Here is a 13,201-nt window from a genome sequence, read left to right on the forward strand (position 1 = left end):
GTCTTCTTTTTTTTACATCTCACTTTCTTCAATCTGATCTGTTGGAAGCAAAAACTGATGTGTTGATAGAACAAAAGATTCCCTTGATTTTGTTCTCAGTAGAAACTGGTTTCAATTTTGGATGTCTTCATAATTGATGATTTTTGTCTGCATGCTGAAGTGTGCACGTTACCTTCAGTAACTTAGTTTTAAGTCCATCACCTGTGATTTGACTCATTGAAATATCCATACACACTGGTAAAGAGTGTAAGTGAGGTTAAATATGGAACATAAAATCCTTGTACAGATAAGATATACAAGCCAGGACACCAATCAATCATTGTATTTTTTTTTTTAATACAGTAAATGTTATTTGATGCAAATTCAACTGCATATTATACATTTCAAAGAATTGTCTTTAAGTCTATTATCAATTAAAATGTCTTTATGTCTGCCAGATATCAGATGGAAAATAAAACCGTCATGAATGATTACTGTTGCAATAAAAAGACACACGCAATGACATGTGCTTACAAAAACATTGAAAAAGAACCTAGTCGAGCACGAGAGTTTTTGGGACACTTCAAAATGAACCAAATCCCTTAAAGAACAGAGATTTAAAAAAAAAAAGTTCTTCTTATTGGAAAATCAATTTTAAGCTTGGCAGGAAATGACCATTTCAGAATAAAACAAAACCAAATACTGAATTGAATACAAACAAGAGCCCACAAAGACTGGCCTGATAAGAGTGTATGGTGATATTATTTAGGGATTTATAGCACAAATAAATAAAGTTAAAGATACAAGCTAAGTCATGTAGCCCATATGTTTATAACAAAATCTCATTTACACAAGACCAAGGTTTAACCCTCACTCATTTCTAAACAAAAAGAAAATCAATGTTCAGTTCATAATGAAGTACATACAACACACCGATCCAAATAAGCAAACATGTCTGTCTTTGCTCTCTTTGAAACTTTTATGCGGCTGTCTTGGCCAGGATTCTCTTGAAAAAGAGATCTTATATTGTTTGTCAGAATATTTTCCTGGTAAAATAAAGATTAAATAAAGAAATGTCAGATGGCTGGCTGGACATCTGGCCTCAGGTTTACCAATGGCTGTGTTTGTGAAATGAAGTGCATGTACTGACTTTAATACATGATTTACTACTGAGCTTTAAAATAACCCTTTAAAAGTAAACATCGAGCTGATAATTAAAGGGGGAAACACACACAGAGACTCAAGCTGCAGTGATTGTCGCCAACACCCTGAGAAGGACATAAGCTGAGGATAAAAAAAGCACAAAAGAAAGCCATCAAGCTGCTATTTCTTTAAATCAGTCTGGATATGAAAACAATCCCAAAATTGAAGCAACTCTAAGGCTAGGTAAAATACAACGTGATACAAGTTCAAACCCAAGTAACTCAAATCTTACCAAAAAAAAGTTAAGGCACTAAACAGTCAAGAGCACAAAACACAAAAGGTTGAAATGGTTGACTTTGTAACCATCATAATGAGGCACTAAAAACTAAAAAAAGGCACTCTGTGGATGTCAGTAAAGGCATGTATGGACCAAGTAACAGAAAAAAAAAGCAAATACACATGAGAAACAAAGAAAAACACTGCATTTGAAATGTTTATGGTGTCACATCTTGACACTTTCCCTGCACAAGTCTGCTAAATTTGCAATTCTCACTTTTACAAAAGAAGTTTTATAAGCGAGTTGACGATTATCATTTCCAATCTACATTTCATCCATCAGGAGTTATTTTAGGTTGTTGTTTTCTGTTTAGATCTAATACAACAATATATTGGTAGTGTATAAAAACTGTGGCATTTGGTTATCTCTGAGGTATTCTTTTTAAAAGCCACATTTGAGAATCCCTTTTCTGCTGTGAACGAAAATGAGCCAAATCTTTTTTTTGTCTTCTAAGAAATTACTTAAATTACAGGATTTCATTTAACACAGGAAATTTACCATAAACCTGTCTCTGACACATTTTAACTTCAGTCCTTTCCAAAATGTTTTGAAGGCACTCGTGTTATTTGTCATTATGATTCTCCGCTATGTATCCCTGAAAACCAGAAAAAAAACACGATCTGCAAATCAGAACTTGTTCATACATCCATCCTCAGCCCCAAAACATGAACCAGTGTCATGCACGTGTACGTTCCATATTCATAAAGACTCTGCTTCAGAGCTGTGGGTGCTGAAGTGCAACAGGTAGAACCAAGAAGTAGGGCAGCCTGTAAAAACAGTAGTAGCTGTTTGTTGTTTAGGGGGATTTCAAAGTCTTTCCAAAGCACATAGTCATGGTGTATGTATGTGTCTGTACATTAAGTCAATTTACCATACATTTAGAGATAGCACTGAGCCTCAACAGCTAGTGTCGTCCTCCCTCATTTTGCAGGATTAGATTCAAACTTCTTCAAAGTAGGCCATTTGAGACATGTAAGCAGAGTTGCGCTGCAAACACAAGAAAAGATTTCGTTAATACCTTCCATCACGACTTCATGCGCAACACATTTCACATTTTTCAATCACCAGAACAGTTTTTTTTAAAATTAAAACTCAATAACTGTTTATTTGCCCCAGCTCTCCTTTGATTAAAGGTGCGCATAATATTTACCTACATAACTTAGCTAGAAGAATCTAACATCCTATTCTTCTTTTGATTTTGTCTTCCAAAGTGCCTTCCGACCATTTCGCATCCCATTGGCTCTATACATGACTGAGGAGTATTCTTTTTTTGTCATACGTACATTGCTGTGAGGTAGGTAGACAGGAGGCTCCTGGACGTATCCCCTCGCCTCACTGCGGTGGTTGTAGAGGCCGGCCTGCTGCTGCTGCTCCTCCAGCTTCAGAGACTCGATCTCTGTCTTCAGCTCCTTCAGCTGATCCTGCAGGTGTTTACTCTTTTCCATGTACTCCAGCCTGCATGAATGGATAACAACATGTCAAGCAGAGTTAAACTGTCACACCAGAGAAAAGTGCTGAAGATTTAAACCCACCTCTCTCTCTCAATCTCCATAGACAGCCTCTTCATATCAGAGTCCTTAAAGTCGAGGCGTGTCGATGCGGATTCATAGGCACAGTCGACTGCTTCAGGTGCAGCGGGGGGAGCAGGGGGCGTAGAGTAGGCTGCTATGAGCTGGACGACAAACAGATGGTGACTTTTGAAGGCATTTGATTTTTTTTAGGTTTGGTTATTTGAGTTTTATTCAGCACCTGCATAAAATAAAAGCGAATTCGACAAATCATAAATCACGATTGCTAATATCTTTTATGCACTTAATTGCTACGAACAATTAGTTTTCTCTTGTTTGCTGTAAAGATTAAAACAAGCTGGTCATTTTAACCACCAAGTATTAATAAAGACGGACTCACACAGGGAACGATATCAATCATCTTCTCAGTTACATTGGAAACCTGTCACTGTTACAGTTTTGGATTTAACAATATATATCTTTCTAAAAATGACTCCAAAATTCTCTTAAAACCCAAGAAAGATGACTCGTATTGTGCATGAATCTAATCTGTAAACATTTTGAAGTACAGTCAGTTATCAACCGCATTAAATGAAATGTATGCACCGCAATAAGCTCTATATATATTTTTGGGATATTTAATAATAACTTTTAAAACAAAAAGAGGCCTCATTCACCACCAAGAATAAACTATGAAGGAAGTACAGAGTGCACTACGGTAGATAAATGATAGTCACCGTACAGGGTATGTTGTTTTGGTGATCTCCAGCAGTTTCTGCTTGGCTCTCCGCTCAGCATCCTTTGCCTCAGTCAGGTCCTGTTTCAGGTGATCTGCCTCCTTTAACCTGAAACCAGAGGTTTGGTTTGTTCAAGACTGCTGGAAATTATTAAGAGTATTGCTGAATTAATATGCCGTGCATACTGTTGAGTACGTCAGAAGACTAATTTGTGTTTTTCATTCATTCTGCATAAAGTCAGTCAAATTGGTAACCAGTGATTGGCATTATTATGAGTCCATTAGATTAGAAGATTAAAACTACAGCTATTCAGCCATTCCCTGTGAAGGAAGCCTCTTAACTTAAAGCCATTATTTTACCATATACAGTTTGTCAAGGTAAATGTTACGTATATAAAACTATGACAAATGCAACACTCGTCGAGATGATGTCGAACCTCCTCTCGGACTGCTCAACCAGCTTGACAGCCAGCTGCTCTGCCTCCCTCATCTTCTGCTCCATCAGCCTCTTCTCCTCCTTGGTCTTCATGGCGGTGACCTCTAACCTCTGCCTCTCCTGCTCAGCTTCTGCAGCTTTGTGGGCCAACAGCTTGGCCTCCTCCTCTGCGATCTGAGCCTTCTCTGCCAGGAGGTCCGCTGTCTCCTCGGATCGCAGCTAGATAAAAAAAAAAAAAAATTAGTTTGAAATAAATAAAAAAACATCGTACAAACTGTGAACAGATACTTTGTGAAAGAGTCTATTTTATTGTTTTCGTATGACATATCTGCTTCAATTTCAGTGGTTTCATTAACAAGTGGAGTCTTAAGTTTGTCCCCCCGTACAGGAGCTTGTAATGCAGTTTGTCTGGAGCTCTCACCAGTGCTTCATTGGCCAGTCGTGCCTCATCTTGCAGCAGGAAGAGTCGTCGTTCCATCTCTTCTTTTGCTCGTTCTGCTTCCTCCCTCATCTGTTTTTCCCGTGCCAGGATCTGCCGTTCCATCTAAATGAAGAAAATCAACACCGTTCAAATAATTGTGATAGCCGTTTTTTTAAGCAGACTGTCCATCCTGCCTTGTTTCTTTACTCAGGTGCAGCTAAGAGAGGGCTCACCTTCTTCCGAGCCTTCTCCTCTTTGGCTTGAGCCTTCATCTGCTGCACTTCGATTGAGTCAACCTTCCTCCTCCTCATGAACAGATCATGATTACCGATGCACAACTGCAGGATCTGAAGATACAGGCAAACCAGCAACGTCTTATTTCCCGTGACTTTCCTTTAACTGTGCCATAGTTGAACATTAACTCGGACAAAGAGGTAAACTGACCAGTTTGTTGACACGCAGTTGAGAAGAGTAGAACTTGAAAACATCTTTCTTCTTGTCGAGGGGTTTGATTGTGAACTGAGACACAAGAAAGTTACAAAGCTTATTTTATTATGTACATTTTTTCACAACAAAACAACCATGATGCCTTAACAACAGTACGACTAAATGTGTTGACATAACCGCTAAAAGAAAGCCTCAACTCCATCAGCAGGACAGTGATGAAAACAGGAAGACAATTACATTTTTTTTACAAATCAATTGAAAACCAAACAGGAAATTCAGAATATTGTGCCTAAATGCTAGTTTTTACCTCTTTCTCGCTGTAAGAGATGTTGCGGATGCCGCTCCAAGGGAAGGACTTGTTAGGGTTGAGTTTACTGTTGGGACTGTAGATGTGAAGGCCCTGGGCATCTACTCCAAGCAACAGGTCTGTGTCCCTCTTATTTTGCTGTTAATGTGAGGTGTAAAACAAAAAATGTAAACCAGCATGACAGCAATGTGTGAGGTTGCATGACATAACTGACCTAGATTTGACAGGGCGATGAGTAAGTCATTCACACTCACAGTGATGGCAAAGTAGCTGACCCCGTACATCTCAAGGTCCTGAGCGATTTTGAGATATTCCATCTCAGCCTCATCCCTGTGTAGATGGTGGAAAATCAGGAAGAGAAGATGTATCAAACTAGGATACAAGAATTGCTCCAGAACTATTGAATCTAGGATTACACCTTCTGTGCAGGTGTTAATCTTTCTTTACATGTTGGATTTCAGAAGGTTCCCATAGGTTAGTCTTACCTGGCAATGCCTCTGTGCTCTGCATACCAAGCTGTAATCTTCTCCTCCCACATGTCAGCTGTCATTTGGTATTGCATTAATACCTAGAGGAAAAAAACCATAGGATCACAGGAAATAATTATTTCACTCGTTTCCTGTGGTCCTATTCAAATAAAGCTGATTTGTTTTAAATAATAAAAAAACATGTTTGTTCTACATGTGTTCTCGTCTTTGTTTTTGTGAACTTACATTTCGATCTCAGTTCATATTGACATTCTCTTATTTGAAAAAAAAAGAATACAGTGTGGGAACTCTCCAAGGGCGATGAAATTCTGTTGAAAATAACTTAGCGGCTTGTTATAACTTATTTGTTTGATATACTGCAGTGGATACTTAAAGTCCTGTGGTTCAATCTTCAAAAAAATTGTCATACACTTGAAGAATACAGTAGAATCCCATCCCTGTTAAATACTATATTATGTACAAACAATATCAAACAAAAGTCAGCCAGTGGTAAAAAGCAAGGTAAACCAGACAGGCAGTTAACTAAAGAAGAACAAGCGAATAATTATAATCAGCTTTTGTATTAAATGAAAGGTGCAGAGGAAATCGTAATGTTGACTCACCCTTTTTGGCAAAAGCTCATCTTGGGCCAAGAAACCGGGCTTGTGAAAATTTGGGTCGTAGTCCCCATACTGAGAGTGAGATCCAAGAGGAGCCAGTAGGAAATGAGGGGGGAAAAAAAGGATGAAAAAGAGGGGGACGCGGAGACAGTGAGAAATGAGGACGTTCATTTTTCATGGAACAAATAAACATGATGCCAAGTCTAACTGAAAATAAAATGTACACTGTGCTTCATATACAGAAGACAGATAGGATGATCATACCGCAGTTGCAGCAAATGAAAGAATGGGCTTTCTCACCTTGGCTTGGACCGCATACGATGCCAAAAGAACAGAAGCTTCTGGGGAACAGAATATCTCTTCATCTAATATCTGTTTTTTCACCTGTACAACAGTTTGAGGACATGCATGAACAAGGAAAGTTTTTCAGTCAGTTTCCCAAAATATTTTTTACCTACATTAACAAATCTATATCTGCGTTTGTGCTCATGTATATCAGATTAAATCATGCTTTGAGAGAGAGGTTGTCGACTGAATTACCTGTAAGAAGAAGAGGTGTTGAGTTATTTCTTGGACAAGCTCTTCTTCTACTTTTTCTGGGAAAAATTTTGCCAGGAAATGAAATGTTATGGGAGAGTCCTTGGGAACCTCCTGATCCAAGACCTTGATGAAAAATAAAACAACAAGACAGCACGATGTTAATGTTTTTGTTTGACCGACATGCACTAACACTGAAATATAATGTCAAGATCAGTGTCTGTGTTATTAGTTACAAAACTTGACTTATTATTTATATTTGATTCAGAGTAAATACGTGAAAACATCAGGCCTTTCAGATATGAGTATGTACTGTATTTACTTTACTGTCATAAAACATATTTGGACAGTTAAATGGTAAATGGACTTGAGCTTATATAGCGCTTTTCTAGTCTTCCAACTACTCAAAGCGCTTTTTATGAATGTCACACCCACCCAATCACACCCTTTCACACACTGATGGTAGTGATGATCGCTATGTAGTATCATCAGAAGTAACTAATCCCATTCAATACACCGCCACCGAAGCAGCGGGAGCAATTCGGGGTTAAGTGTCTTGCCCAAGGACACATCGGACATGTTGCCCAGCTGGTGATCGAACCCTCGATCTTCCGGTTGAGGGTCGACGACTCTACCAACTGAGCCACAGCCGCCTCAGTTAAAAACAAGCAATATCAGGATGTCACCCTGAACTTACATTTCAAATGCTGCAAACAAATAACTATCTGAATTGTGCAGAAGATTTTAACCTTATAGTATCTGAATTAGAATTCCTGTTATGTGTTTTTTTTTTCCCAGTCCTAAGCCAGTATGACAAACCAAGTAACTCCCATCTTGACTCACCCGTTTCTCTGGTTTCAGCCAAGCGCAGGTGTCCTTCACTATGTACCTGAGTCCAAAGAACCAGGTCTCCCTCAGACCAACAGTGCGACACACCAAATCAAAAAGGTCTTTGCCTTTCCACTTCACCTGAGAAAATCAGCCAAGTGAAGACGTAAAAAAACAACAACTTTGTCATCAATTTGTTGACACAAAATATTGAAATCAACACGGACATATTTGAATCACATACTTCAGCTACATAAATTGACTCCAAAATCAGAGAGCAAAGAGAGCCAACTTAAAATATTTCCTTGGGAAAAGCTCAACTAAGGTTTTTCTAAGGAAGTTGTATGACACCGTTAATAGCTCTATGTAAAGAAACATGCATAACTTTTTTTTTTCTCCTTTCTCTAAAACTGCAGTGCACAGATGCCAGAACTGTAAAACCACTACCAGTACATGCTGCATCTAAAAATAACACCATCACTTCGGGAAAACTTCTATTATCTAATGTGCAAGGCTAATTCAGGTCACTATCCAGGAATCTGAGTCAGCTACATTCATGTGAGCCAATAAACAATTTAAAAAAAAAAAACACAACATATGGCTCAACATTAACCAGGACTTGGAAATAAGACACTTTTTTTCCATGTAGTGAAGGATGAAGCATTGTGTTGTGACTTAAATGTAGTACCTCACAGCTGAACTCCATCTCAGCATCCATGGTGACAACTTTGACTTTAAAAGTCTTTGGCTGTTTCTTTTTAAGCCCTAAAATAGACATTTTCAGTGTTTTGCTGTCAAAAAAAATCCTGCGGGGAGGGGGAAAAAGACAAATTCAGTATTCAATGGTGTAGCTACAAAAAAAAAAGTAAAAATATAAATGCGTTATTAGAATGATACTTGATCTGGGAGTTTACAGTAGTGATTATGCAGTGAGATACCACTTTATCCACTGTTAAATACAACATACATCTGAAATTCAGATTAATCTCATTACCAGCGATCACAGTTACGATCTTCTGCCGTCCCACAAGGCTCACAGGAGGCTAGGCTTTTTTGTTAGGAAGACCAAATGCTTGGCTAACAGCGTTAGCTTTCCAACTATGCCACGAAAACGGACCAAAACAAGCTGCAGAAAGAGCGGAACTTTTTAAAGTTAACCATGATGAAATATATCACACGGAAGACGGTGAACCTCTCAATATTGCTTTAAAAGATCACTTGGAAACAACTTTACAGACGTTATCGAAAGCTAAGTGACTTAGCTAGTTAGCTCTGCTGTTTAATATCAGGAGGACTTTCCAGAAGATTTTTGTTTTGACTCCTGAATACTCTACAGGTGGAAGCATGAATAGCAGTCTGGGAAAACGGCACTGCACATGCGCGCGTCTTTAAGCACAAATGTCGCCTTCAGGGACTGTTGGGAATACTGCGTCTGTGGGTAATATTTACAATCTACGGTTTTTGGACGTTTTAGTAAACACACTATATAGAAACCTTGTATGGAGCAGCATCGGCTCGACGTTTTGAGCGGATTACAAAGTATTTGATCGGTGAGGTAACAAAATGTGTCCGGCTTAAGCAGACAGTGCAGTGATACTGAGGTTACTCTGCCTGAAAGTCCAAGCTTCCTGTTCTGTTTATTATGACCCTTGTGTTGACTGCAGATTACAGTATACAGTCTGTGGTTTGCAGCATGATTCAAAAGTTGTACCGGTGTATTTGTGTTCCAGCCATCTGAAAAAAAAGAGAGTTACAGGTAACTGTGTCTCTTCCGTATGTAAAACTCATGTGTTATCTTAAGTGTGCTACATGTAGCAGCAGGACGTAGCCTATACTTTATAAACCTTGCTTATTATTATTATTGATTGTGCCTGACATTGCACACTCCTTCCCTACTGCTTACATAGGGAGGTCTTCTTAGTGGACTATATAGTGATTGTGTTGAATGAGTGGACTATAAAGTGATCTGATATTCTGTTTTATTTGGCTTCACATTTTTCATGTGTATGTGAAATCACCAAAAGCAATCACTGTGACTGTAGGAACACACTAAAACAACAGAGTAAAGGCTCAGCTTTTACATGACGAATGGTGTACTCACTGGGATAGGATACAGTACACACTAAGCTGTTTACACTTCTTCAAGTCTTTAGTTATAAGCAAACGTCTAATCATTATTACTTGTCTATCTGTCTAGACAGATTTGTCTATAATGTCGGCTGGTAGGACATTAGAAAATGTCAGGGCGACAATCTTGTCCGCTCACAAGAGCTCCACCATAGAAGATAAGATCAGCTTTTACGACTCCTGGGCAGAGAACTATGAACAGGTGAGATAACTGAAGTAATGTAAATGTATTTTTCCAGTTAAAGTAGAGTAAAAGTGTCTTACCTGTACTTGAATGTGTATTGTTTGGAAATAAAATGCAGTCCAATCACAGTGTGTGTAGGCTATCTTATAAAATGTAAAGTTTCTGTTTTCGTTTTTACATGTCTTAAAAAAAAATAGTTCAATGGGACTTCTTCATCTATGATATAAGCCACTGTTTTTCTTACACTTTTTAATAGGATCTGGTTGTTCTTGACTACCGTGCACCAGGTCTGGCAGCAAACATGATCTCCTCTCATTACAGCGGTGACCGTGAAGCAGCTCTCGTGTTGGATGTGGCCTGTGGTTCAGGACTGATGGCCAAACAGGTGAACTCACCAGAGAGGGAACAAACTTCAGCACTCAGCCTCTGTCTTAAGGAAACTGCATTTTAAAGTTGCAACTACTTTCCAACAGATATGAAAGAGTAACTTTCTTGTCTTGGAGTTAAAAAAAAAGCTAAAATATGTCTTGTAAAATATTAAGTTGAGTTAAAAATATGTTTTCCAGTGAATGTAATCTTTGGTAAATAGGGCGTTGGATCAGAATCTTTTTAAAGACACCTTTACTTTCTTGTTCGTGTGAATTAGAACTGCACAAACCCCTTTATCTTCAATTTTTGGATTTAAGTTGAACAGATTGGACTAAATGTGTTTTTTTGGTACAGATGAAGAAACTGGGATTTGGACATTTTGTGGGAGTTGATGGAAGCAAGAGTATGATGAAGGTGGCTGAACAGAGTGAGCTCTACCAGGACCTGAAGCAGTGTATGCTTGGAGAGGAGCCTCTACCTGTCCAGTGGGGTATTGATGCTTCATTGTTTCACTTTTGTCATTGATCTTTTGGATATGGGAGAGATCCTCACGTAGGGTGGATAACTTTAATTTGACAGTTATTATAGACCCATTAGCAATCTTTTTCTCTGTTTCCCCTCTGATTTATGTTGCCGTATATTTATCTGATTAAATTGAGAGAAAAAAAATCTGTAAATATTATAAAATATTATGAATGACCTTTATTATAAGCCGCAGTTTTGTAACGACGATGATCTATTTTTGAAATTAACTGTCTCTTATCTTCTTCACTTTTATATCTTCAGCTGGTTTGTTTGACATAGTTGTGATCACTGGAGCACTCAGTGATGGTCAGGTCCCTGTTAGTGTAGTCAGAGAGCTGTGCAGGTCCACCAAACAAGGTAAGAATATTTTGTTTTTTTGTTAATTCCACGCCATTTCTACTGCAGTAATGACAACCAGTATCTCAAAACTGTATGTATGATTGATAGCATCACTGCACTTATCCTGTTTCCACTAGGTGGCTACATTTGCATGACCACCAGAAGTAACCATGACAATCTGGTCTACAAAGCAGCTCTGGAGTGTGAGCTAGAGCAAATGGAAGAACAGGGGCTCTGGTCTTCTGTTGAGGTCACTGAGGTGGAAAAATGGGAGAGAGGGGTGTCAGACAAGGAGGATGGTTATATACCTGGCGTTGTGTATCTCTATAAGAAACTATAGGAATATTTAGGACAATGTCATATTCCAGTTACTGCATAATACACTTTAAAAAGAGTCTGGATTTCTGATGTTGAATAAATGTTTCAGTTCCATGTTAAATAATATACATTCTACATGCTAAACCATTTAGCAACAACCATTTTCCCTTCTTGACAACCACTTCAATTTGATACAGATGCACAGTAACTTTCCTAATACAAGAATAACAACACAATCCAGAGAAACGAGTAATAAATGAAGGTGCAACCTTTGTGTGTTTGCTGTTTGTCTGTTGTAAATTCATATCTGCAATGATGAAACAAATGGGCTTTTTCATGTGTTGATGGAAAAAGTCAACTTTTTTCTTGTTGTTTGTCAAAGCTCTGGCGAAGAACGTTTGTGTTGATTTTGGTAACCACTGTGGCTGTTTCTGCAGCAGGTTAATATTTGCCCTGTATGAGACCTACACAGCAGTCGCAATAACAAAAAGCTTAAAAATAACTGTGAGGACATAATCAAACTTGTTGCTGACAGTTTGATTTGTAGTTTTAGCTCATTTGGAGGTAATGTTTTCAATTTCAGTCTCTGAATCAGAATTGTGTTTTATTGCCAAGTACATTTACGCATACAAGGAATTAGACTTGGTGTACAAACAAATGTACAAACATATTTGTCTTCATGCTAAGCTCATTTAACTCTTGAGAAAGGAATGGGGAAAAAAAGGCATCCGTACCTTTAAATTGGGCGGCAGTAGCTCAGTCTTTAGGGACTTGGGTTGAGAAGAACTAGTTCAAGTACATTGTGGACTGAGTCTGGAATGTGTCTGGTAGCTGGAGAGGTGCCAGTTCACTTCCTGAGCACTGCAGAGGTGCCCCTTGAGCAAGGCAATACACCCCCAACTACTTGGGCGCTCTTTCATGTGCAGCCCCCTCACTCCATTAGTGCATGTCCATTAGATCCTGTTTGTACATGTGTGTGTATTGTAGCCTATGTGTGTGTAGCATGTCTCAATAACAAAGTGTAAAAGTCATTTCACCTCATGGGATTAATAAAGGATATCTTCTTCTTCTTAAAGTACCTCCCTCTTTTGAGATATCTTTTGGCTTTCGCAACTGGGGTGGTGTTACGGTGCAGGAAGGATATCCAATTGTTTGTTTTTGTTTTATATTAAAGCACAAACGTGTTCAAGTTAGTGGTGGATTCAGGTAATATATTGTGTTTATAAAGTGAAGAAGGAACACGCTGTTCAAGTCTGATAAAGATTAGGATCAAGGGGTAGGGCCAACAATAGCAATAAAGTAAAAGTAAAATCAAACAAAGGAATGTCCTTACAATCAGATTATTTTTACAAGTGGAATCTGACATTATGCAGCAATTCTCACACAACCTGTTATGCAGGTTGTTAACTATAGTTTTCTCAAGATTAAACAAGCCCTAAGTGGCTGTTGCTGCGTCTCTTTAATTGTTGTCATCTGCACACAGAGGTGAACAGGACAAAATGTACCCCTCAGCCACCTGAGCCCCGGTGTTTAAAGTAATATCATCAGGTTCTACCGTGGATTCGATTGTAAG

General features: G+C 38.5%; 2 protein-coding genes across 9 annotated transcripts; one reads left to right on the forward strand and one right to left on the reverse strand.

The window, feature by feature from the left end:
* Nucleotides 1-314: 314 nt before the first annotated feature.
* nf2b (NF2, moesin-ezrin-radixin like (MERLIN) tumor suppressor b) lies at nt 315-9,063 on the reverse strand. Its single transcript, XM_065962838.1, has 17 exons — nt 8,761-9,063; nt 8,455-8,572; nt 7,782-7,907; nt 6,942-7,064; nt 6,702-6,785; nt 6,405-6,473; nt 5,800-5,882; nt 5,569-5,644; nt 5,315-5,452; nt 5,005-5,079; nt 4,794-4,907; nt 4,561-4,683; nt 4,141-4,358; nt 3,710-3,812; nt 2,992-3,131; nt 2,743-2,914; nt 315-2,446 (listed from the first exon to the last, which is right to left on the reverse strand). Exons 2-17 carry the CDS (start codon nt 8,542-8,544, stop codon nt 2,399-2,401), a joined length of 1,782 nt encoding a protein of 593 aa, XP_065818910.1. The 5' UTR covers nt 8,545-8,572; nt 8,761-9,063; the 3' UTR covers nt 315-2,398.
* A 2-nt stretch (nt 9,064-9,065) lies between these two features.
* On the forward strand, nt 9,066-12,706 carry mettl27 (methyltransferase like 27). 8 transcript variants are annotated; one of them, XM_020635535.2, is made up of 6 exons: nt 9,066-9,204; nt 9,964-10,095; nt 10,334-10,462; nt 10,801-10,936; nt 11,233-11,328; nt 11,448-12,706. In XM_020635535.2, the coding sequence occupies exons 2-6, from the start codon at nt 9,979-9,981 to the stop codon at nt 11,648-11,650; spliced, it is 681 nt and encodes a 226-aa protein (XP_020491191.2). In that variant the 5' UTR covers nt 9,066-9,204; nt 9,964-9,978; the 3' UTR covers nt 11,651-12,706. The 8 variants fall into 8 exon arrangements, with proteins under 8 accessions (XP_020491191.2, XP_020491185.2, XP_020491192.3 ...); XM_020635529.3 differs by having other exon boundaries at nt 9,085-9,200; XM_020635536.3 differs by having other exon boundaries at nt 9,128-9,200; nt 9,968-10,095.
* The last annotated feature ends 495 nt before the right edge of the window (nt 12,707-13,201 follow it).

This window comes from Labrus bergylta, chromosome 14, assembly GCF_963930695.1.
Source record: "Labrus bergylta chromosome 14, fLabBer1.1, whole genome shotgun sequence".
Taxonomy (NCBI): domain Eukaryota; kingdom Metazoa; phylum Chordata; class Actinopteri; order Labriformes; family Labridae; genus Labrus; species Labrus bergylta.